Source organism: Malassezia globosa, assembly GCF_000181695.2.
Source record: "Malassezia globosa CBS 7966 chromosome Unknown mgl_sf_6.1, whole genome shotgun sequence".
In the NCBI taxonomy this organism is placed as follows: Eukaryota; Fungi; Basidiomycota; class Malasseziomycetes; order Malasseziales; family Malasseziaceae; genus Malassezia; species Malassezia globosa.
In genome coordinates, this window is record NW_001849866.1 from 50,522 (window position 1) to 73,573 (window position 23,052).

The following is a 23,052-nucleotide window of genomic DNA, read 5'->3' on the forward strand; positions in this document are numbered from 1 at the left end:
GCACGCCCAGCATGCGAGACTGTGAGAATTGGAAGGAGCAACGCTGATCCATTCGCCGTCGACAGTGGACAGGGAAAAGCGCCAAGCCGACAATCGGCAACCGCAGCGCATGGTGGAGGGAGCGCCGGTACGGTCACGTGTAAGAGCGCGCAAGCCAAGAAAGAGTCTGAGACAGAGAGAAAAAGCGACCGAGGACATATGTGGAGGAAAAGCGGGGCGGGGCCGACGCAGATAGGTGATGAAGCGGAGGGGCCGAGGGGCCGAGGGGCCGAGGGCATCAAGTAGCCCAGTCAAATAACCAGCCAAAACTTTGGAGCGGCGAGTGTGTGCTTTCGTCAGCAGCGTGGATCGCCGAGGCTCCCTCTTTCACTCTCACACACGCACACCTGACGAGCGGACTCTCGATCGTCTATTTGTCTGGACTTGCGCGGTCAGCCGCTCACGAGACGCTCCAGAACCTGCGTGAGAGGCTTGGATCAGGTACACAGACGCAGCAGCAACAGCCATGGTATGTATACACGCATAGAGAAAAAAAAAAAAAAGAAAAGGAGACACGTCATACTGACCAGGGAAATCTAGGCGACACTCAATGTGCGCGATGCGCTGTCGTATCTGGACCAGGTAAAGGTCCAATTTACGGACCATCCTGACGTGTACAATCGCTTCCTGGATATTATGAAAGACGTGCGTAGAAATGGCCAGCATCGACGACTTACACCATGCGCAGTTCAAGAGCCAAGCTATCGACACACCAGGCGTCATCGAGCGTGTATCGATGCTGTTCCGCGGACAACCTAGTCTCATTCAAGGATTCAATACATTCTTGCCACCTGGCTACCGTATCGAGTGCAGCATGGATCAAAATGACGGTAACATGATCACTGTCACCACGCCGAATGGTACAACGACACAGACGCTTGGCGGTATGGTGCCACGCGTAGTCAGCCGTATTCCACCAGGCGATGTTCCGTCGCCTGGTGCGCCAGGGATGGCCATGAATGGCGCAGGTGCCATCGCAGGGACGGGGGGCGCTCCTGTGCCGTCGTCAAGTGCGCCTACGACGGCGTCAGGAGCACCTTTGGCGCTGCATGATGTGCCTGCCTCACGAGGCCCAGGCACCGGTGGTCCCTCGCCCTATGGTGCGGTTTCTGATTATGCGGAGCGAATGGGGCCGGCGCCACCGCCAAACGTCAAAGGCCTGCCGCGACCGCCACCAACAGGGCCAGCAGCAGCGCCAGCGGCACCAGTTGCACCAGTGGCGCCTGGCATGCCGATGCGAGGAGGTACGTCTCCTGGGTCTATGGGCATGCCGCCATCGATGCCACCGCCACAGCCAGGACCACCACCACCACCACCACCGCCACATGGTGCCTATGGCGGTGCAATGCCAATGGGATATGAGCCCGTAGGCCGTGGTCCACCGGCAGGCGCGCCGGAGCCAGTGCTACGGCCGCCGGTGGAGTTCAATCATGCTATTAGCTACGTCAACAAGATCAAGCAGCGGTTCAGCAACGATCCTGATACGTACAAGCAGTTTCTGGAAATCCTGCAGACGTACCAGAAGGAGCAACGACCTATCCACGAAGTGTATGCGCAGGTAACGGTGCTCTTTGACCATGCCAAAGACTTGCTGGAAGAGTTTAAACAGTTTCTTCCTGACACAGGTGCGGCGCCAGGCGGAGCTGGCCTGTTTGGCATGATTGGACACATGACGAATGGGATGGGTCCAGGCGAGGCGCCACCGCCCCATGGGGCCCCTGGGAGCGCTGCAGGAGTGAATGCTGCTGCTGGCGGTGCCGGCAATGCTGGCGGCGGCATGGGACCTGCGGCCGCCGTAGGCCCAGGTAGTGCACCTGGTGCTGGTATGGCGTACGACGCAGTGCCAGCGCGACATCCGCACCACCATCAGCACCATCCATATCCAGGGACACAGGCGGTGCCGGCGCCGAGTCTCTCTCGGAAGAAGCGCGTCATCGACGACATGCCGCCAGGGCCAGAGTCCATGGGCCTAGCATCGACGACGACGACGACGTCGACGTCGTCATCGTCGTCGTCGTCAGCGCCCAAGACAAGTGGCAGCTCGGGCCGAAAGCGCAGCAAGAAGGGCGATGGCGCCGCGAGTACGCCAGGTGGACCGGGGGCGCCGCCACCAGGAGGGGCACCAGGCACGGCAGGGACCGGCTTGCCTCAGGCAGGGGCACCCTACCTACAGGCGGTACCTCGCCCAGGCCCAGGCGAGATGATGGGCGATGCCATGTATGCGCGAGGAGCGCCGCTGCCTCCTGGGTATGAAGCATTGCCGCCAGAAGGCTATCTGCCAGCTGCCGGCATGCACGGCACGCAGGCGTATCCGCCGCCGCACATGGCAGCTGGAGGGGATCTTGTGCCGATGCCGCCGCCGCCCATAGCGACGGTGGATGAGGTGACTTTCTTTGAGCGAGTCAAGAAGCACCTCGATGACCGCGCGACCTACATGGACTTTTTGAAGCTGCTGAATCTGTATGCACAGGACATGATCGATGTGCCGACGCTCGTGGACCGTGTAGCGCTGTTTTTGAACGGACGGCCTGAGCTGTTGGGCGCATTCAAAACGCTTGTCGGCTACGCACATGGGTCGGCACGGATGGCTCGAGAACGAAGACCCTGTGCTGGAGAATGTGCCGGCATTGGAGCGCGAGCGCTTCGACCTGTCGACGCAGAAGTCGTGCGGGCCGTCGTACCGGAAGCTGCCGGCTGGCGAAGTCAAGCTGTCGTGCAGTGGACGCGACGCACTGTGCTGGGAGGTGCTGAACGACGGCTGGGTTAGCCATCCCACATGGGCGAGTGAGGGCGAGTCGTTCAATCCGCACAAGAAAAACGTGTACGAAGATGCGCTGTATCGCAGTGAAGAGGAGCGCCACGAGTACGACTACCACATCGAGGCGAATCTGCGCACGATAGCCCTGCTGGAGCCCATTGCCGCGCGGATCGCCGTGATGGATGCAGACGAGCGAGCATCGTTCCGACTCAAGCCGGGGCTCGGCGGGCAGAGCAAGAGCATATACCAACGCATCATCAAGAAGGTGTACGGACGGCAGCACGGACTCGAGGTGATCGCTGCGCTCCACGACAACCCGTGCGTCGCTGTGCCTATCGTGCTGGCGCGGCTGAAGCAGAAGGACGAGGAATGGAAACGTGCGCAGCGCGAGTGGAACAAGGTGTGGCGCGAAGTCGATGCGCGCAACTTTTACAAGGCACTGGACCACCAGGGCGTCAACTTTAAGAGCACCGACAAGAAGACCATCACGACCAAGGCGCTCGTCAACGAGATCGAGTCGCTGGTCGCTACACAGCAGCAGCGACGGCTTACGCTGGATCCAAGTCTCCCGCGCCTTGCGCCACGATACCAGCTGTCGTTTGCGATGAACGATCCGCATGTCCTGGCCGATGTCCTGCGCTTGGTGGCCCACTACTTGGACCGGCCCTCGGCACCGTTCCAGCCGCATGATCGCGCGCGTGTGCGCCAGGTGTTCAAAGCGATGCTTTCACGCATGTTGGGTATGGAGCGGCGTTCGCTCCTGGCGCTCGTGACACCGAAGCGTGCTCGATCACGGCGTGAGGGTGATGGCGACGACGATGGTGCCGGCGATGCAGACGACGATGGCGATGCCGACAACAACGCACACGGCGACGACGATGCCGACGGCGATGGCGATAGTGATGGCAATGGCAATGGCAATGGCGAGGGCAATGGCAATGGCGATGGCGATGGCGATGGCGATGGCGATGGCGATGGTGATGGTGATGGTGGCGACTCGCATGGCGATGCAGATGCCCATTCAGAAAGCGAATTGCATCGTGCTGCCGACACAGAGAACGCATCGACATCGTCGATCAGCCATGAAGGTGAAGCAGGCAAGACGCCAGTCGTCGATACTTGGCTCGTCCATGCACCGTCGACAGCAGCACGCGAGATGCGCGTGTCGACTCAGCTTTTTGGCAACACGACGATGTACGTATTTATGCGTCTGCTGTGCCTCCTGTACACACGTCTCGCGTCACTCAAGCATGTGCATATCCAAGACCAGCGCAGTATTTCGTCGTCAAAGGTGAACCCACTGGCGGCGAACCTGGGTCTTATGGACACGGCGACGGGACCTGCCGGCCTCGTCAGCACAATTGCTTCTCGACTGCCTGGCGCACGCCCATTGCCGCAAGACACAGACACCTTGAGTGACGCGGACCGTGCGGTATTGACATTGCACCCGTCTCAGTACTATGCCGTGCTGCTGGAGCTCGTCGTGCGGCATTTGCGCAACGAACTGGACCAGAGCTCGTTTGAAGAGCCCGTGCGTTACATGTACACCCGGGAGGGCTACGTGGTGTACACGATCGACAAGGTGATCCAGGCGCTCATCAAGACGGCCCTGACGATCAACACCGACGCCAAGTGCCAGGAGCTCTTGGACAATTTCGCATCGACGCACCGCGACTGTGCGGCGCTGTGGGCCGATGCAGGCATCGACGCTCGCGACGTCAAGTTGTATCGACGGATCATTGCTTCGCGCATGGCCGCCGAGCACACCATCGGACGCGACGAACACCTGTTCCGCATCGAAGCCGTGCCTCGGCCGCCACCACATGTCGCCGATATGTCGTCCATGATGCCGTGTGAGCTGCATATCCAGCTCATGTCGCACGACGACCATACGCTCGACGATCCACATGACCAGGAACAGCGATGGCTCCAGTACATTGCAAGCTACTGCCTGTGGTCGCCGACAGAAGGCCTGCCGACCAAGATTTGTGCACCTTTCCTACATCGAAACCTTCCAGCTTCGCCAGACTCGCGCGCAGTGGCGGATGCCGACGACTCGACGCGCTACATCGTCAAGAACAACCTCGACATCCGTGTGTGTATGAAGACATACCGGCTCTTTTTCGTGCAGGACACGGAAGATGTCTTTGCCCGGATCCGCGTCGCTGACAGAACGGCGGCTCCATCCTCGGCAGACGATGACATGCCTGGCCGCCAGCAAGAAGAAGAGGCGCGTGCGAAAATCACCGCCCAGCGCACGCAACGCTGGCATGCTTGGCTCCACGCTCGTCTGGAGGCTATGGACGAGACAAAGAGCACTCTGTCAACAACGACCGATGCAGCAGCCGAGCCCTTGGCCACCGAGGCCGATCGCATGCCGCCCGCGGTGCCTCCGGCCTCGGCTTCCTCACCTTCGGCTGGTGCAGACGCTCCCGCTCCCGCTCCTGCTCCTGCTCCTGCTCCTGCTCCTGACGAGCATGCGGAAGAGACGGGCGATGTTTCGATGGTGGACGCATCTCCGTCACTGCCAGGCGAAGAACGGGACGAACGTGATCGCCGTCGCGGCTTGGCTATGGAACACAGTCGTGATGCGTCTGGCCCGAGCCACACTGTCTCCACACAAGCCGATGCTACTTCTGAGGCGCCCTCAGAGGCATCGCATGCACATGTCTCTTCTGAGACGCCTGTCCAGCGCAGCAGCTCCTCAGAGACAGTGGCCCCGACCAGTGTCGATGCGAAGACGTCCACAACAACAACAATAACACCAACACCCACAGCGACAGCAGCAGCGTCAGAGCCAACAACAGAGCCAGCGTCGGAGCCAGCAGCGGTAGCAGCCACAAGCGCACCTGCTCAAGACACACGCATGCATGACAAGGCCGAGCCGGCGGCTGCGTCGTCACGTATCGCGACAGACACAGATTCCAATACGCAAGAGTCAAGACCGGCGGCGCCAGGTCCGGAGACTGCGCCGTCTTCATAGTCATTTGTGCATTGCATGGTAATACAGCTATACAAGAACACGCGAGTGAATCGATCTTTTTTTTTACCTGTGCATAACTACATGCAGGACAGGTCTGGCAGCGAGGCGTCGTTCATGCGAACTCGCCATGGACACAGAACACACACCATCAGCGCTATCGTACGCCATGGCTCTGTCTGCGTCATGGGCAGTCTACAACTCAAAAAGTGTATACACCGCGCGCGCGCTACATAGTAAGAAGAGAAAAAAGAAACAATAGCACTCAAGTGCGATATATATGTAGATTGGATTACGGCGATTCGTGGATGATGTAGACACACAGTCGGTGGTGCCATGCATCGATCCCCGTCCTATGTGGACATGTTCTTTTTGCGGGGAATGGGTACGCGTTTCTCATCTTTGTGCTCAAAGATCATCAAGATCCTCATCATCATCCTGTTCCTCATCCTCGTCGCTAGGCTCCTGGAACTCAATCTCATCACCCTCGTCCTCGCCAAACGCATCTTCACTGATCTTTGTCGCCTCAGGCAGCTCACCATGCTGCTTGAGACTGCGCGCTTCGTCTGGCGTGTACTTCTGAATTACATCGGCTTTTCCATCTTCAAACTCGCGAAGAGATAGCAGGATAATGTCGCCGTTATTGATCCACACCTTTTTGCGCATCTTGCCACGGATGTGCGCAAGACGCTTTTCTCCATCAAAGCACATGGCCTCCAGACGCCCATTGCCCAGCATCCTCAACACCTGTGCATATTCCTGGCTCTCGTCCTTGAACACGAGCTCGCGCTTGTCGTCACCATCATTCTTTCCGCGCCGGCGGTTCTTACCACCCTTGCCTTTCGCCTTGGGCATCGTGTGGTCGCGAAAATCTCCCTACGTGTAGCCCCAGTCAGACGACGTAGCCCGACTGCGGCGCCCTCGTCACGTGCACCCTGCGTCGCCCGCCTGCCATGGACCCTATTTCCCCCCCACCCACCCTTGCCCCCCCTTCAGCGGCGTTCTGCCCAGAGTCAGTGGGCGCCCGGCCGTCAACACCGCACGCCAACGCAAACACACAAGCCTGGCCTGCCTGGTTCGCTGAGCGCAAACGGTTTGTTTGCGCGAAGAATTGAGCGTCTCGAACACATTGCGCTCTCTCGTCTTGTCTCGTCTCGTCTAGCTCGTTGGTCGACATCGCCGTCATCCACACACACACACACACGGGCTTTGCACACACGACACGTCCTTAGCACATCCCCATCTTTCGTTGTGTCATGTATCCACAGCGCACTGGCCCGTCGGGACGCGTGCCACCGCCATTGCAACGACCTGTACCCACGCATCCACGTGCCTCTGCGCCTTCTCGCGCGGGCTCAAGCGACGCTTCAGCTACATCGTACCAAGGTGCACCGGCGCAGCCACGCCCACCTCGTGGTGGTCCATGGGCAGGTGGTCGGCCACCAACACAAGGGAGGCCGGTGCCCAATGCACCTCGCCGCGCGACCACACCGCGCACTAGCATGACAGGTGCACAGCGCGTCGTTCGCCCTGGTCCATTGGCATCACAGCCGATGGAGTACCAAAGGATTCAGTCACCTGCGCCCATGTCGCCCACGACCCAAGACTTTTCGTCGCCATACACGCCGCCACCCTACCGAGCGAATTCGATCACTGGGCAGCCGCAGAGCACAGATACGTATCCTTCGCCGGCCAATGGTTGGGGAGCTGATGGCGTCAGCACGCCACCAGTGGTGCAGCAAGATGCCTACGGTATGCCTGTGACACCACAGGACTCGGCGTGGGACAGCTTTTCGCATGCTGCAGGGATCCCTGCGTTTGGCTCGTCCAACATGATGAACGATGCTACGACACAAATGGGCATGCAGCTAGGCCGGCATGTCGCACAGGTGGGCGGTGAATACATGCAGCGCAACTTCCGTGCGCTTCTTCCCATGCCAGTTCTCAAGCACTACTTTAATGTGTCGAATTCATACGTTTTGCACAAGCTGCGTATCATCCTATTCCCTTGGAGGCATCGGCCCTGGTCGCGGCGACTGCGATACTCCACGCCGTATGGTGCATCTGGCATCATGTCGCCGACCCAGAGCAGCTCTACCATCTATGCTGGAATGAGCACACCGGAGCGGTCGTTGTCGGCAGAAGGCGGTCATCCTAGCGGCTCCGTCGAGCCGGTCTCGTATTGTGTGCCGCGTGAGGATGTCAACAGCCCTGATATGTATATACCCTTGATGGCATTCGTGACCTATGTGATTGCAACGTCGTTCATCTATGGGATTCGTGGTCGATTCCATCCCGAGGTGCTGGGTTACACGGCTTCTCGTGCCATGGCGATCGTTCTGATTGAATTTAGTGCCATCAAGTTGGGATGCTACTTGCTCAATATTCAAGGCGATCATACGGTGTTTGACCTGATTGCGTACTCGGGCTACAAGTTTGTTGGCACGCTGGTTATTCTTGCTGTGGGATCTCTGCATATCAGTCGCTGGCTCTATTGGCTTACATTTTTGTACATGTTCGCTGCGAACGCGTTTTTCCTCCTGCGCTCTTTGCGATACGTCGTTCTTCCTGACCCGACTTCTCCCTCTAGCGTCACTGTTACTCAAGGCCAGCGTGCGGCACGCATTCAATTCTTGTTTGGTATTGCCATGTCTCAGATCGTCTTTGGCTGGCTACTGATCGTAGGGGTAAACTAGACTGGAAGGCAAATATGTATGTATAATTGTATGTATGTGTACAAGCTGGAAGGGGGTGGTGATGTGACGGCGAAACTAATCTGTGTCCGTCGGTAACGAGTGTGAGACCGACACCCATGGTGATATTGCAATATTATAAAAAAAATGATGATAGTACGTGTTTTGACATGGCAAAAAGGTAGCAATGACCAGCACGGGGCTCGAACCCGCAACCTCCTGATAAGCTAAAGCCCGTACGGCTTTCGTAGTCAGACACACTACCAATTGTGCTAACCGGCCGAATCCTTGTAGGTTGCGTGTATATGTCCAGATTATTCTGTATTCATTAGTGTTGACAATTCAAAACAAAAAAAATGACCAGCACGGGGCTCGAACCCGCAACCTCCTGATAAGCTAAAGCCTGCAAGGCTTTCGTAGTCAGACACACTACCAATTGTGCTAACCGGCCATGCGATGTTTTCTTGGCTGCAAGTGTGCATATTTATTCTTTCAGGTAGCACTTAATTTCATCGGAAAATGTTGTGCACCAGTTGGCAAAAAGAGAAAGGACAAATGACCAGCACGGGGCTCGAACCCGCAACCTCCTGATGAACTAAGACCCTTTAGAGTCATCGTAGTCAGACACACTACCAATTGTGCTAACCGGCCGAGATATCCGATGGAAGTCGGTAAAGGGACAATATAATGCACTGTCTTCTACGACCGTGAAATATCACTACATGTAAATTGGACGAATTTTCATTCGAGTCTCACTAGACTGATGATCGTAGTGAGCAGACATTCAGCGCAATATGCACACGTGTCTATGTTTTCGCTACAGTCTCGGAAAGCGTGCCAGGTATTCACCTGGACATGATTTATGTATTCATGACATGACGGAGACAGGTCATCATAAATCGGCCATACTGGTTGTCTACAGAAGTGCCTCACCTCATCCCCCATACATCGGCTACTGCGCGTGCGGAGGGAGGAGCGACTATAATTGTAGGTGGAGAAGAAGAAGGGTCCGACCGCTTGTTCGTCGATGATCGGCCGAGCTGCATCTGGTCAAAATTTTTTTCCCACTCGCACTTCCGCACACACACACACACACCTCGTTTCATTGTTCGTGGCGCGTCGAGCAAAATTGTTGCTAAAGCGACATGCCGCACAGTGCCTCGTCGTCGGACGAGTCAACCGGGCCAGGGACTCCGCCTCCAGGGGATGATGTGAGCATGCTGCAAGAAGAAGCATGGGCAAAACCTCATACGTTTCATACACTCGAGATGCAACGGCGATTCATGAAGCCATCCAAGACAGAGTGGGATGTGCCTGCACTCCGAGACATCTCGCGGCCACATATCGAGAGTTTCAATGCACTCTGGTCAGACGACCCATCGCTCGATGCACCTGGCACTGGAGATAAGCTGAGCATGGACAGCGGCGGTCTGTTGGAGCGCAGTCTGCAAACGCTATCGCCACGAGTCGTGTTTGACGGCAGTGGCGAAGGCGCAGACCGCGGACATCGACTTGAAATGCGCATTGATTCAGTCTCGTTAAGCCGGCCTATGGTGCCGGACCGGGCGAAAGATGCCCTGGATCGGCGCGTGTTCCCGGACGAGTGCCGGAACCGACTTGTGTCGTATCGCGGGCGACTCACAGCACGAGTGACATGGAGCGTTGACTATGGGCCAGAGCAAAGTGAGATCCGCGACATGGGACAAGTCCCTATTATGGTGGGCTCGAATCGGTGTCATTTGCGAGGACTGACATCGAGTGAACTTGTGGCGAAACACGAAGAGCCGAACGAGATGGGCGGTTACTTTATCATCAACGGCAACGAGCGTCTTATGCGGTTTCTGATCCTCGCGAAGGCAAACCATGTCATGGCGCTGGAGCGGCCGTCGTTCACGCGGCGCGGTCCATCGTACACGTCGAAGGCATGCTCGATCCGATGCGTGGGTCGGCACGATCTCATGAGCATCACCAACTCAGTCCACTACCTCGACAATGGGGGAGTGACACTCCGATTCAGTTGGCGGAAACAAGAGTACATGGTGCCAGTCGTGATGGTGCTCAAGGCACTTGTCAGTGCGACGGACAAGGAGATCTTTGCATCCATCGTACAAGCCGACACAAGCAACACATTCTTGACGGATCGTGTCGAGCTGCTTCTGCGCAGCTTCAAGCAATATGCACTCTGGACGGGCGAGCAGTGCCTCGAGTACCTGGGCGACAAGTTCCGTGTTGTGATGCGTGCGCCAGAGGACTGGAGCCACGCCCAGGTTGGCGAAGAGCTGATCAACCGACTTGTGCTGACGCATCTCGATATGCCACGCGACAAGTACCGCCTGCTCGTGTTCATGATCCGCAAGCTGTATGCCTTTGTCGCTGGCGAGTGCTGTGCAGACAACCCGGACAGCCCGCAGCACCAGGAGGTGCTAATGCCCGGCTTCTTGTATGGCGCGATCATCAAAGAACGCCTGGACGAGTACCTCATCAATGTACGCAGTGTCATAGCGCGCGACGTACGCATGCACGCGAAGGAGTGTGACTTTTTCGACGCGCGGTATGTGCAGCGTGTGCTTGCGAAGGTGAATGGCGACATCGGCACGCGGCTCTCGTCGTTCCTAGCGACCGGGAACTTGTCGTCGCCGTCCGGCCTGGATCTGCAGCAGGTCGGTGGCTTTACGATCGTGGCGGAGAAGCTCAACTTTTACCGGTACGTGTCGCATTTCCGCAGTGTGCACCGTGGCGCGTTCTTTGCCGAGCTCAAGACGACCACCGTCCGCAAGCTGCTTCCAGAGGCCTGGGGCTTTCTTTGCCCAGTCCACACACCGGATGGCAGTCCGTGTGGCCTGTTGAACCACTTTTCCCACACGTGCCAGCTCACGACGCGCGACTTGGACGTGGCCCACATCCCAGCGCTGCTGACGTCGCTCGGTATGACAGAAGGTGTCGCGACGCAGATCAGTGCACAGACACATGTGTGCGTGCAGCTGGACGGCGTTATGCTGGGCTATGCGACGCCGGCGCTCGCGCGGCACATGGCCACGGTGCTGCGTGTGTGGAAGACGGAGGGACTGCACGCGGTGCCGCTGGATCTCGAGATCGGCTTCGTGCCGACGTCGCATGGCGGGCAGTACCGGGTCGTGTATCTGTTCAGTGGCCGCGCCCGGATGATGCGCCCTGTGCGCTACCTGTTCAACGGCCGCGAGGGACCATGTGGGTCCGTTTGAGCAGGTGTACCTGGACATTGCGTGCCAGGCGCACGAGATCGAGCGGGGCATCTCGACCCACATCGAATACACACCGACGCATGTGCTGAGTGTGGTGGCGAATCTGACGCCGTTCTCGGACTTTAATCAGAGTCCACGCAACATGTACCAGTGCCAGATGGGGAAGCAGACGATGGGCACGCCCAGTGGCGCGATAGCACGGCGCACCGACAACAAGCTGTACCGGTTGCAGACCGGCCAGACTCCGATTGTGAGGCCCTCCCTGCACAACAAGTATGCGATGGACGACTTCCCCAACGGCACGAATGCCATTGTGGCCGTCATCTCGTACACGGGCTACGACATGGAGGATGCGATGATCCTGAACAAGTCAGCGCATGAACGTGGCTTTGGGTACGGCAGCGTGTACAAGTCGGAGGTCATTCACCTGCGGGACATGATGGGCGGCGCCGGCAGCGGCAGTGGAAGCAGTCGTGGCGGGCGCGCCGGTGCGCTGCCGGTGCATTTCGGCTTTGGACCCGACATCCGTGCGGACGATGCACGGCGTGAGCAGCTCGATGCCGATGGGCTGCCGTTCGTCGGCACCTTTATGACTCGTGGCACACCGTTGTACGCGTGCTTCAATGAAGCGACAGGTCGCACGATCGTCAAGCGGTACAAGGGCGACGAGGCCGCCTACGTCGACACCGTGCGCGTGATCGGCAGCGATGCTGGCGACACAGAGTGCCAGCATGTGCAGATCATGTTCCGCATCCCACGCTCGCCCGTCATCGGTGACAAGTTCTCGTCGCGGCACGGGCAAAAGGGTGTGTGCTCGCAAAAGTGGCCTGCGGTGGACATGCCGTTCAGCGAGAGCGGCATGCAGCCCGACGTGATCATCAATCCCCATGCCTTCCCCAGTCGTATGACGATCGGCATGTTGATCGAGAGCATGGCCGGTAAGGCCGGTGCTATGCATGGCCTTTCGCAGGATGCGACGCCCTGGACCTTTGGCGAGCACGACACGCCTGTGTCATACTTTGGCGAGCAGCTGCGGGCAGCCGGCTACAACTACATGGGCAACGAGCCTATGTACTCGGGCATCACGGGCCAGGAGCTTCGGGCTGACATCTACCTGGGCGTTGTATACTACCAGCGTCTTCGACACATGGTCAATGACAAGTTCCAAGTGCGAACGACTGGCCCCGTGCATGCGCTCACGCGGCAGCCCGTCAAAGGACGGAAGCGTGCGGGTGGCATTCGGTTCGGTGAGATGGAGCGTGACGCCCTGCTGGCTCATGGCACATCGTTCCTCTTGCAGGACCGCCTGCTCAATTGCTCCGACTATACAACAGCGTATGTGTGCCGGACTTGTGGCAGTTTGATTTCTCTCAGCTACGACGATACCGCCGGCGTCCACGTGCCGGGTCTTGGTGTTGTGCAGACGATCGAGCACACAAGCAGCAGCAAGAACAACAGCAGCCACCCCGAGGCGGTCGCGCACGTCCCTCTTGGTCCTCATGGCGAATACTGCCGCGTATGCCGCCGCGCCGCGCAGGCTGGCCAGGCCGTTCGCCGGCTCGATGCATCAAAGCGGGTGCGTATGCCGAGGTCGAATGTCTTGCGTCGCGCTGGCGACTTGGACGTGATTGCTGTGCCGTACGTGCTCAAATACCTTGTAGCAGAGCTTGCTGCCATGGGTCTTCGCATGTCGTTTGCGATAGCGCCATAGTCCAGAACACAGGTCATGAACAAGTGCCCTCGGTGGCGCGCGTGCCACGCAGCGTGCGATGCGCCGCCAGCCTTCGGGGGGGGGGAGACTTCCTTCCTTACTTGGTGCTGCTGCGCCCCGCCCTCGCCTGCGGACATGCACGTGTGTGGACGTCATGCGTGCCCGGTTCGCTTCTACTTGTGTGTATATGTGATTGTGCAGCGCTCCACCCCGCGAGCATCACAACGAAAAGCCGCGTGCACGCTCTTCGCGCTGCTTCTTCAGTCGGTCTTCGAGCTTTGTGAACTCGTCCATCGCGACTTGCTCCTCTGGATCCAGCACCTGCTCAACACCTTGCACTTCTGGCACGTAATGCATCAGCATGCGCTCGATGCCTGACTTGAGCGTCACTGTCGAGCTGTCACATCCACGGCAACTACCCTTCAACTTGACTCGCACAATGCCGTCACTGTCTTCGCCAAAGCCACGGTACTCGAGATCACCGCCGTCTTCCTGGATCGCTGGACGCACACGCGTGTCGAGAAGCTCCTTGATCATCGCCACCACTTCCGAGTCTGTATCGAGGATTGTCGTATCGGAGCCAGGTTGTGCGCTGCTGGGATCAGGAAACAGGCTGTGGCCAGCCGTGAAAAATTCCATCATCGTACTGTACACTTCTGGCTTGATCGCGGACCATGGCGTGTCGGTATCTTTGGTCACCGTGACAAAGTCTGGCCCGTAAAACACGCCACTTACGCCGTCCAAAGCAAACAGGTCTTTGGCAAGTGGTGACGTCATCGACGATCGTTGGTCCAAAAACTCTGCGGTGCCCTTTTCCATCACCCTGCATCCTGGCAGGAACTTGAGCGAGTCTTCGTTCGGCGTCGATTCGGTCTGGATAAACATACTGCGGCTTGGCAGCATCGTCCCTTGCCGCACCAGCATCGGGGGCCATCCTACACGCGGCCGTCCAGCCACAGTCGCCATCCGAGTATACGTGCGAGGCTGTCCAGCGAATGCACGCCTCATTGCGCTCGCATGCACGCGTCCCATTCTGCTCATCATCCACATGGTACCTATGTGATGCGTCCGTAGTGGTGGTAGTGGTGGTGAAGAGGGAAAGGCAATCGCTCGTGTCAAACGCAACAATGTTCTCACACTCGCTTGCGCTTAACAACAACAGCCACGTTCCTCCGAGAGCCAGCCAGGCTTATGCGTGCGTGTGTGTGGCGTTTTGTCATGCCCTCTCTTTTTTTATTTTGCTTGGCCGCACGCACGGACGATTTTCTTTTCGGCCGAGACGGATTTTCCTTTCCCTCTCGCGATCGCACTTTTTCTCTCCTGCTGCTGTTGCTTCGTCAGATTCAAAGAGCCGGCCGTTTCGTGTGCGAGACGAAACGTCGTGGCATTCCAAGCACTGCATCACGAATGACCACAGCCGCGACTGAACCAGCAGGAGTAGCTGCTCCTGCTGCTTCAGGATCCTCGTCTAGTGCGAGACACTCGGCAGCTGCTCCTCTGCTGCACACGCCGATCCAACTTTGTACATATGCACAGCCGCGGCCATCCCAGCATACGGCGACATATGAACTGTGCAATGCAAGTGCACGTACCACGCGGCACTCCCACGTAGCTGTTGGCGACGTTGTACGGCTGAGCTCTCGTGGTGCTCTGGGCTCTGTTCGTAGGCGTCGAGGACTTGTGGCACTTCTTGAGCAGGGTACTGCTATTGTTCTGATGGATTTGCAGACTCAGACACCCGTTCACACACACACATTAGCACCCTCTGACCATGTGTGTACACCGCCCCTCGTTGTCGAGCGGAGCTTGTATGTACCTGCCAAGCAGCCTGTTCGCACAACGTACGTGGGCGTGCAAGCGACGTCTGAGCACACTGAGGTGCGCGCATACACGGAAATACTAGACTCGCGCGGCAAACATATCCCGGCGCACGCCCCAGGAAGCGCGGATCCCAATGGGAGCAGAAACGGCGCGTCCTCTGGCGTCGGCATGGACATGGGTCACCAGACCGTCGGCACTGTGCCAGGCACGTTATGTGCACTCTACGCACTAGGCAACGGCCAGCTTTTGGCCACACGCAAGGACGGTGCTGTGCTCCTCCTTGCGGATCCTATCGCTGCCCAAAGTGTTCGTGTCCTTGCGACGTACGATAGTGGGAATATGCTGCTCCATCATGTGTGCCTGCTGGATTCGAACGATGCGCGGACTCTTCTCCCCCATGAACATGATGCGGCGCGCCCACTGCTTGGTGCACTAGCGCTGGCCGCCAGTGCATCGCCGACCAGTACGGATGTCCTCGTCCACATAGTGGGTGTGCACACAGATTCCCTGCATGCACAGACCTGCATGCTCCCTGCTGAGCAGGATATCATGAGCTGTGCTCTGGAGCCGCACGGCCGCCTGCATGTTCTGACGAGTGGGCAGAAGTTACTTTCAGCTAGGTTCCACGCCGTTGATGCGCGTCTCGTGATCGACGAGCCGTCTGCGCTGCAGCTGCCGCCCGTCGACGATGCAAGTCTTGTTTGCTTGTCAGCCTCACACCTACTAGCGGTGGTCTTGCGCACAGAACATGGGCGCACACGTGCATCTGCTCTCCTGTGGGACATGGATCTCGACGCTGTGGTCGCGACCGTGGAATGGTCTGTTGCGCTGTCGGGACCTGCTCGAATCAGTGCCACACGCGCAATGGACGACTACGTCCTTGTGCAAGTCGATCCATATGCATCCAGTGAGTCGAAATGCTCCGTCGTGGCTTTGCCTGTGAGTGTACCAACGACCGGCCTGTTGCGCCACGCTCTCGGTGCAGCTGCACGGACGGCACCCTGGCTTGTGTCGCCCGAGACCTCGTCGGTGCGGTCGCCGGACTCGTGCAGCACACATGCATCTGGCTCGCCCAGGGCTCGTGCGCTGCTCGATCGTCTGCAGGGCCTGCCGACGCACGATGCGGCTGCGCGCGCAAAAGCGCTAGATGCTCACGTCCTTGCATGGCTCGAAGCAGAGAGTGACGCGCTGCGTGAAGCCACACAAACCAAGGCTGGGCGCAAAGCGCCGAAAGTTCCGCTCGATGCCGCACTTGTCCAGCAGGTGATGGACATGGCGCTGCCGGCGTTGCCCGGCACCAGTGCATCTGCGCTCGCTTCGTCGGGCACGTCGATGCAAGCGGGGCGCGTCTCGTCACGGTCCGCGGTCGCTTTACCGTATGCTCGTGAAGCCGTTCGCTACTTTGTTGAACGCGGCGCTGTATCTACGTCACTCCTTCCTGATCTTGTCCCCCGCGCGAGACTCACGCACGACTGGTCCCTCGTGTTCCTCCTCTTGCGGCATGTGCCAGACTTGAGTGAGGCCCAGGCATTGACGTTCCTGCATGATGCTTTGCGGGCAGCGGCCGACTCGGATCCACAAGCGCCAGCAATTCCACGCGTGCTGCAGCACATCCTTCTTCCCCCAGCCTTTTCGAAGCCTGCGTTGCGTGTGGCTTTGCGCACACACATCACAGATGATGCCGATGTGCTGATACTTCTAGATATCCTGAACACGTGGATCGATCTCCACATGGCTTCGGCTTGGGACTCGTCCTCTGTGCATCGGATGAAGGACGAGGTTCGTACTCTGCCGCTGTCCTCGGCGACAGCAGCATCGAAACCGTCCTTGTCATACAGAACAGGCGGCGTGCAGCCGGCGCGATTCGATGCGTGCTTGTCATTTATGGAGGACTTGATCGATACCTTTTTCCCACAATGGCTCGGCGCGACAGCGATGCATCCTTTCCTCCGTGAATGCACACGTTCCCTGTCGACGCATGCCCATACACTGCAGATGGTATCCAGGCTGCGTGCACCACTCGAGGGTCTGATCTCTAGTGCGCAACAGGCTGAGTCTGGCGATGATGCACAGCGCTCGCGCCGTTTGGCATTGCATGAAGCAAGTCTACTTGTTCCTGCCTATTCGAAAGAGGTTCTAGATGTCTGATGTGGGTGGTAGTGTCGATGACAGCGACGACAACCACAAGCACAAGGACGACCGACGTCCCGCTCGTACAGGCGTGGCGCGCCTCGCTTCACACGGCGTCAGCTCCGGCCGCTGCTCCTCAGCATCCATCTATCGCAGCGCCAGATTCTTATCTTCGTCGTGCTCATCACCCAGCGTAAATGTGTCGAGCTCGTGATCCGCAGAGAACCACTGCGCATCTTGTGTTTCCGGTGGCCGCCTCGTTGCCGACTCAAGCGATGCTGCTGCATCTTCCATGACGTGCTGTCCCACAGCATGGTACTGGGTGCCTATCGGATGCCGGACACGTCGCCGCATGTAGACACATAGTGCAATGGCCATCCCGATGAGGATCCATACAAGCAGACTGCCGGACAGGTCAGATGCATAGGCTGGCAGTGATGACGGCATGGACGACGACGTCGTTGGGGCCACCGATGTGTTCTGCAGCAGTAAGGCCGCATCATGCGGCACAAGCACACGTTCATCCTTCCCGATGTTCGACTGCACCGACGGCGTCTGCTTCGATACGCGCGGCAGACGCACATCCATGAACCTGAGCATCATGTCATGCGCCGCATAGGGAGCGTCGTATGGCGCCATATGCGATGCATTGATGAGCGTTGCAAACGTCAAATTCCGTGCCGATTGCCACGTGCCCACAAGTGCATGGTTGATTGTCCATGGCTCAGGCTTGGCGCCCTGCATGCCCTGAGCGCCATGCCAAGTCAGATGATCAACAAATCGCTGCAAGCCCAGGGACGGGCACACCAGATCCTGATCACCGGCGTACAAGAGCACCGGCACACCACGCTCAAGGATTCCTGGAAGGTACGTAGCACCCGCAGCGGTATCCCGCGTGTGTGCGTGGATTGCAGGGCCCACGTTTGGATTGCATTCGACCCACGCCTCTGGCCGCATCGTTGTATTTACATGCAAAGACGCCAACACGTCGTTCCGGCGCAAGTACTCGGTCATAGCGCCAATTTCCGGTGGCCAATTCATGCCACAGGCTGGCGACTTGTCGGTAAGGCGGATGTCGTATATATTGATGCAATGTTCTGCCCCACTGATTCTGCATGCGTGTATATATGCGTGAGTACATCTCTCCTCTTTTTCGTTTTTTTCTTTTTCTTTTTCTCGCACATGCCTGCACGACGCACGTACCTCTGAATGGTGGAATGGACAATGTGACTTGGGATCGCATCGCACTCTTCATACTCCGCGCGAGAAATCGCATCTTTCGCTACGGCACTTTGGCATGCATCCAACAGCGGCTGCAGACGCTGATGCTCTGGCCCATTCTTTGACCACATCCCCGCACGGACAAGCGTGTCGATTTCCGAGCCACTCTGCCGTGCAGGGTCCAAATGCCCATTGCCAATGACGATGCCTTTCAGCAAAATGGGCGATGGTGGTGGCGGCGGCGGCACTGTTCCACCGCCTCTTTCCTCATGTGCTGCTGACACCTCCCGCGCTTCTTTTCCTCCTCCCATGGCTGCCATAGCATCTGCAACTGCTCCATACGCGTCCTGCGTATTCTGGAACAGCTCATGTGCAATGTACGGAATGTATTGCCCCGCACTGCGTACCAGCGTGTGTCGTTAGCACATGCATCGTCCACCCGTGCAACGTACAAGCTCTCTCCTGCTAGATACACATCCGTTTCATTCATGTACGCTGGATATGCACGAACAAACTCATGCAAGAAGTAGACAAACTCTTTTGCGACCTGCTCGAGTGTCTTTGCGTATGCATGGTTCGACACATACGAAAAGCCCGTACCAACAGGCTGGTCCACGTACACGACATCTGCATACTCATTCCATGCATATCCTGGGCGCGCTAGTGCAAGGGACCCGTTCCGCTGGATTCGCAGCGCACCAAGCTCCAGCAGTGCGCCATCAAAGCTAGAGCATCCAGGCCCGCCATTCAGCCAGAACACAAGTTTGCGTCGCGCTTGCGGATACATAGCTCGATGCAGCATAAAATACAAATGTGCATCATCCTGTGGCTCTGTGCCGCCGTCGACGGGCTTGCGCACTGGCAAGTACCCTGCCTCAATGTCAAACGCGCGTTCCGATGCGCTGTCTTCGCCTGGCAAGTATGGCACAGCAAACGGCGACGTGCGCTTTTGATGCGCCATTTTTCGTATGTCGATTCAATTCCGCAGGCTTGCTGCACGCGCTTCGCCGTCGTCCACGCTCGTGGTCTGTGCCTAGATCCTCACTTTGGTCTGCATAACTTCGTGCTCCTAGTTCGTCACCACCTCCACAGGGCACGCTCATTACGCATCACGTGCATCACTCCATAAGGGTGACACACACAGGAAAGCGTGTCATGCTCGAATCAAAAAAATTTAGATACGCTCACGCCCTGGATCATGGCGCATGGCGGCGTGCGTCTAAAGAAGCGTGAGCGGCCTATGCCAAAGCAGAATGCCCGCACACCAAATCAGGAAAAAAAGCAGTTGAAAAAACACTCTCATAAGCGCGCGCGTGTCGATGGGAATGGCGAGGACGTGGACGATTCATGGGTACAGGATGCACAAGACATGGCCGTGGATGCCGAACCAGGTCAGCTGCATTTCTTGTCCGAGGCACGTCTGCCAGATGTCACTTCTTCCGGTGCTCAAGGACGTGCGAAAGAACGAGTTCGCGACGAAAAGCGGCGCCAACGTGAGATACTAGATGCGCAAAGAACAGATGCCAAGGACGAAAGTGACGAGAGCACTGATATGGAGGGTGCAAGTGAAAGTGACGAGGATGAGATGGACTGGGACAAAGATATCAGTGAGGACGATTTGGAAGAGAGTGACCTAGACGAAGATGCCGATGAACATGATCCTCTCGAAGATGCATACCTTCTCAAGGCTGAACAGCGGGAAAAACGCGCTCGAGCTGAGCGACACGCTTTGGCACAACTCCCCTTGCCTGTGCGAACATCAGAAGGCATCATTGAGCAGCCGAACTCGAAAGAATCGAGAAACAGCCGTGCTATATACGAACCACATGTCATGGAGGACAGCGATGACGATGATGACGACAACGACAACGGTGACGTGTCAAAGACAAGTCCTGGCGTGACATCATCTTCCTCGGCTGACGCACAATATCTCGGATACCAAACACCCTACGACATTGCAGAATGGGCACTTGCGTCGAATCGGACCACCAGCACGCAGGCTATTCTAGCTGCGCGTGAGCAAATAGCTCGTCTGTCATCCAGTATCATGGCAGATCCTGAGCAGGGACAGGCGTCTTTGCGCCGTCTCCTCGTGTTTGCTCAGCGCAATGTGCACGTACCCCCCGAGGACCCACGTCCTCGAACGAAGCGTCTTCCTATGCATCCCTACATTCGACAACTTGCGATGCTCTCGCTGCTTGCTGTCTTTGTCGATATCTTGCCTGGCTACCGCATTCGTGCCTTGTCGGAAACAGAGCAAAAGGATCGCGTTAGTCAGGACGTTGCTCGTCGGCGCGACTGGGAGCAAGGACTTGTTCGCCTGTACCGCGACTACCTCGAGTGCTGTGAAGGTGATGTGCGAGATGCATCTTCGCCACTCGCGCCTGTCGCCCGGAAATGCTTCTGCACCCTTCTTGTGCGTGCTCCGCACTTCAACTATCGTAAAAACCTCCTGGCCTCCGTCATATCCTTGCTGTCTCGCAAAGCTTGGACACCTGCAAGCGAACAATGCTTCGAGGCTCTGGCTCAGCTGCTTCGACAAGATGCCGACGGCGAACTGGGTCTCGAGCTTGTGATGCTGCTATACCGGATGATTCGCGAGCGCAAGTTGGCGGTCCATGCAAATGTGCTTGAAATCCTGGTTCACCTGCGCCTGCGTGACGAGCTCAGTCGGCGTGTGCGCCGTGGGCCCATGGGCTCTGCGAACGCATCGAATTCCATGCCAACAGCATCAGAAGTGCGCCATGCCGATCCGCGGCAGGTCCGCAAGGGTCTCGCGGTGCACCGAAGCAAAAAGCAAGTGAAGCGCGATCGCGAACTCCGCCAGATTGAACATGAGATGCGCGAGGCGGACGCAACGTTGGATTTGGAGGAGCGTGAGCGGCGTCAGTCTGAGACGCTCAAGCTCATGTTTGCACTGTTTTTCCGCATTCTCAAGACTGATGACGTGCCATTGCCTCTGCTTGCTAGTGCGTTGGAGGGTCTTGTGCATTTTGCACACCATGTGAGTGCGGACTTTTTCCGCGACGTGGTCGGTGTACTTCGAACGCATGTTACCAAAGCAATCGATGCACATGAGCCACGACACGCACTGCTTTGCATTGTAGCTGCGCTGGAATTACAGGCCGGTCAAGGTGGGGCGCTCGAGCTCGACCTGGGTGCTTTTTATGTTGCTTTGTACCAGGTGATGTGGCCGCTAGCCATGTCCACACAGATCGAGGAGGGCGCGCCGCGTCAAGGCTCGTCAGTGCGTGGTTTGCGCTCTTGGAGTATGGCATCGATGCTATTCCATGCGCTCGAGCTGGCACTCGTAAAATCATCTCGGTCTACACTGCATGTCTCTCTGGATCGCACGGCTGCTATGCTTCGCAGACTGCTCATGTCTGCCCTACATTGGCCGACAACGACGACGCTTCACGCTCTGCAGATAGCGCATGCGATATTGGCTCGCGCCGCGTCGGTCGACACACGTTTCGAGGCACTCGTGGACAATCGCGATGCCATTCACGATGGCACTTTTGACCCATATTCCGAGCAGCCTGAGAGTGCGCGCGTGCTGGCCAGTGGGCAGCCATGCTGGGAGCTTATCATGCTCAGTCGGACGCATGCGAATGCGCAGGTACGCGAGACTGCGTCAGCCTTGCTTGAATGGACTCCTTAGGATATAGGAAGGACTTTTGTGCTAAGAGAGAGAGAGAGAGAGAGAGAGAGAGAGAGAGAGAGAGAGCGTGTGTGTGAGTGTGTGTGTGTATGTGCATGGGACTCAATTCAGAAACATACCATAAAGTGGCGTTTTGCCTTGGAGATCTGCTCATCGGGCAGTCTTCTTTACGAGAGCCTGGTCTTTTGTGCCCTGCCGAATATGGAACAATGTGAACCACCAGCGCTCGGAACACAGTGGCATTCCATGCGATGGTTGTGAGAGACGCCAGATCTTCGAAATGACACGGGTTGCACAGGCACCAATAAACCTTACGTATGGATACCGATGGGCCCAACCATTCCATGTTGACAACTCTTTCAAACCTACGAACAACTCACGTAACTAGGGCTCTGACAAAAGCGAGTTATCGCGGCCACCACCGACCTTTAGGCCCGGAAATGCCAAGCAAACTCATATCGTTACACGTGTCATGCACTCACACAAGACGTCTCAAAACATAGTTTCTGGATAGAGGAAACCACGTCCTGTAAGCCAGTATCGAGCATTCGCGGCCTGCACATATGTGGGAAAACACATCCTTGCCGAGCAGCATTGACGAAATAACCCAACTCCCCAGGATGTTGCCACACAGGAAGCTATATGGCATTGCACTGCTTGCTTGCTCGTTCGCTGTACATAGACTAGGGTATTTGCGTGACCGTTCAAGACCCAGGGTCGTTACCGCCACACGCACCGCTGTATGTAGGACCTCTCTCATTCTCTCGCCCCTAGTAGAGACTCGTCTGTCGTATACTATACAGGCGAGCATGACACT

The 23,052-nt window shown here is 57.5% G+C and overlaps 11 protein-coding genes across 11 annotated transcripts; 7 read left to right on the top strand and 4 right to left on the bottom strand.

Annotated features, from left to right (window-relative positions):
• Positions 1-853: 853 nt before the first annotated feature.
• MGL_2490 (uncharacterized protein) lies at positions 854-2,806 on the top strand (the record flags this gene model as incomplete). Its single annotated transcript, XM_001730056.1, has 1 exon — positions 854-2,806. One exon carries the CDS (start codon positions 854-856, stop codon positions 2,804-2,806), a length of 1,953 nt encoding a protein of 650 aa, XP_001730108.1.
• A 169-nt stretch (positions 2,807-2,975) lies between these two features.
• Positions 2,976-5,780, top strand: MGL_2491 (uncharacterized protein; the record flags this gene model as incomplete). Its single annotated transcript, XM_001730057.1, has 1 exon — positions 2,976-5,780. One exon carries the CDS (start codon positions 2,976-2,978, stop codon positions 5,778-5,780), a length of 2,805 nt encoding a protein of 934 aa, XP_001730109.1.
• Positions 5,781-6,185: 405 nt separating this feature from the next.
• Positions 6,186-6,632, bottom strand: MGL_2492 (uncharacterized protein; the record flags this gene model as incomplete). Its single annotated transcript, XM_001730058.1, has 1 exon — positions 6,186-6,632. One exon carries the CDS (start codon positions 6,630-6,632, stop codon positions 6,186-6,188), a length of 447 nt encoding a protein of 148 aa, XP_001730110.1.
• A 401-nt stretch (positions 6,633-7,033) lies between these two features.
• On the top strand, positions 7,034-8,473 carry MGL_2493 (uncharacterized protein; the record flags this gene model as incomplete). The annotated part of the gene is made up of 1 exon (XM_001730059.1): positions 7,034-8,473. The coding sequence occupies one exon, from the start codon at positions 7,034-7,036 to the stop codon at positions 8,471-8,473; it is 1,440 nt and encodes a 479-aa protein (XP_001730111.1).
• Positions 8,474-9,615: 1,142 nt separating this feature from the next.
• MGL_2494 (uncharacterized protein) lies at positions 9,616-11,691 on the top strand (the record flags this gene model as incomplete). The annotated part of the gene is made up of 1 exon (XM_001730060.1): positions 9,616-11,691. The coding sequence occupies one exon, from the start codon at positions 9,616-9,618 to the stop codon at positions 11,689-11,691; it is 2,076 nt and encodes a 691-aa protein (XP_001730112.1).
• Positions 11,692-11,848: 157 nt separating this feature from the next.
• Positions 11,849-13,402, top strand: MGL_2495 (uncharacterized protein; the record flags this gene model as incomplete). The annotated part of the gene is made up of 1 exon (XM_001730061.1): positions 11,849-13,402. One exon carries the CDS (start codon positions 11,849-11,851, stop codon positions 13,400-13,402), a length of 1,554 nt encoding a protein of 517 aa, XP_001730113.1.
• Positions 13,403-13,621: 219 nt separating this feature from the next.
• On the bottom strand, positions 13,622-14,452 carry MGL_2496 (uncharacterized protein; the record flags this gene model as incomplete). Its single annotated transcript, XM_001730062.1, has 1 exon — positions 13,622-14,452. One exon carries the CDS (start codon positions 14,450-14,452, stop codon positions 13,622-13,624), a length of 831 nt encoding a protein of 276 aa, XP_001730114.1.
• A 357-nt stretch (positions 14,453-14,809) lies between these two features.
• MGL_2497 (uncharacterized protein) lies at positions 14,810-17,371 on the top strand (the record flags this gene model as incomplete). Its single annotated transcript, XM_001730063.1, has 1 exon — positions 14,810-17,371. The coding sequence occupies one exon, from the start codon at positions 14,810-14,812 to the stop codon at positions 17,369-17,371; it is 2,562 nt and encodes an 853-aa protein (XP_001730115.1).
• Positions 17,372-17,500: 129 nt separating this feature from the next.
• On the bottom strand, positions 17,501-18,394 carry MGL_2498 (uncharacterized protein; the record flags this gene model as incomplete). The annotated part of the gene is made up of 1 exon (XM_001730064.1): positions 17,501-18,394. The coding sequence occupies one exon, from the start codon at positions 18,392-18,394 to the stop codon at positions 17,501-17,503; it is 894 nt and encodes a 297-aa protein (XP_001730116.1).
• Positions 18,395-18,785: 391 nt separating this feature from the next.
• Positions 18,786-19,535, bottom strand: MGL_2499 (uncharacterized protein; the record flags this gene model as incomplete). Its single annotated transcript, XM_001730065.1, has 1 exon — positions 18,786-19,535. The coding sequence occupies one exon, from the start codon at positions 19,533-19,535 to the stop codon at positions 18,786-18,788; it is 750 nt and encodes a 249-aa protein (XP_001730117.1).
• Positions 19,536-19,772: 237 nt separating this feature from the next.
• MGL_2500 (uncharacterized protein) lies at positions 19,773-22,235 on the top strand (the record flags this gene model as incomplete). Its single annotated transcript, XM_001730066.1, has 1 exon — positions 19,773-22,235. One exon carries the CDS (start codon positions 19,773-19,775, stop codon positions 22,233-22,235), a length of 2,463 nt encoding a protein of 820 aa, XP_001730118.1.
• Positions 22,236-23,052: the final 817 nt, after the last annotated feature.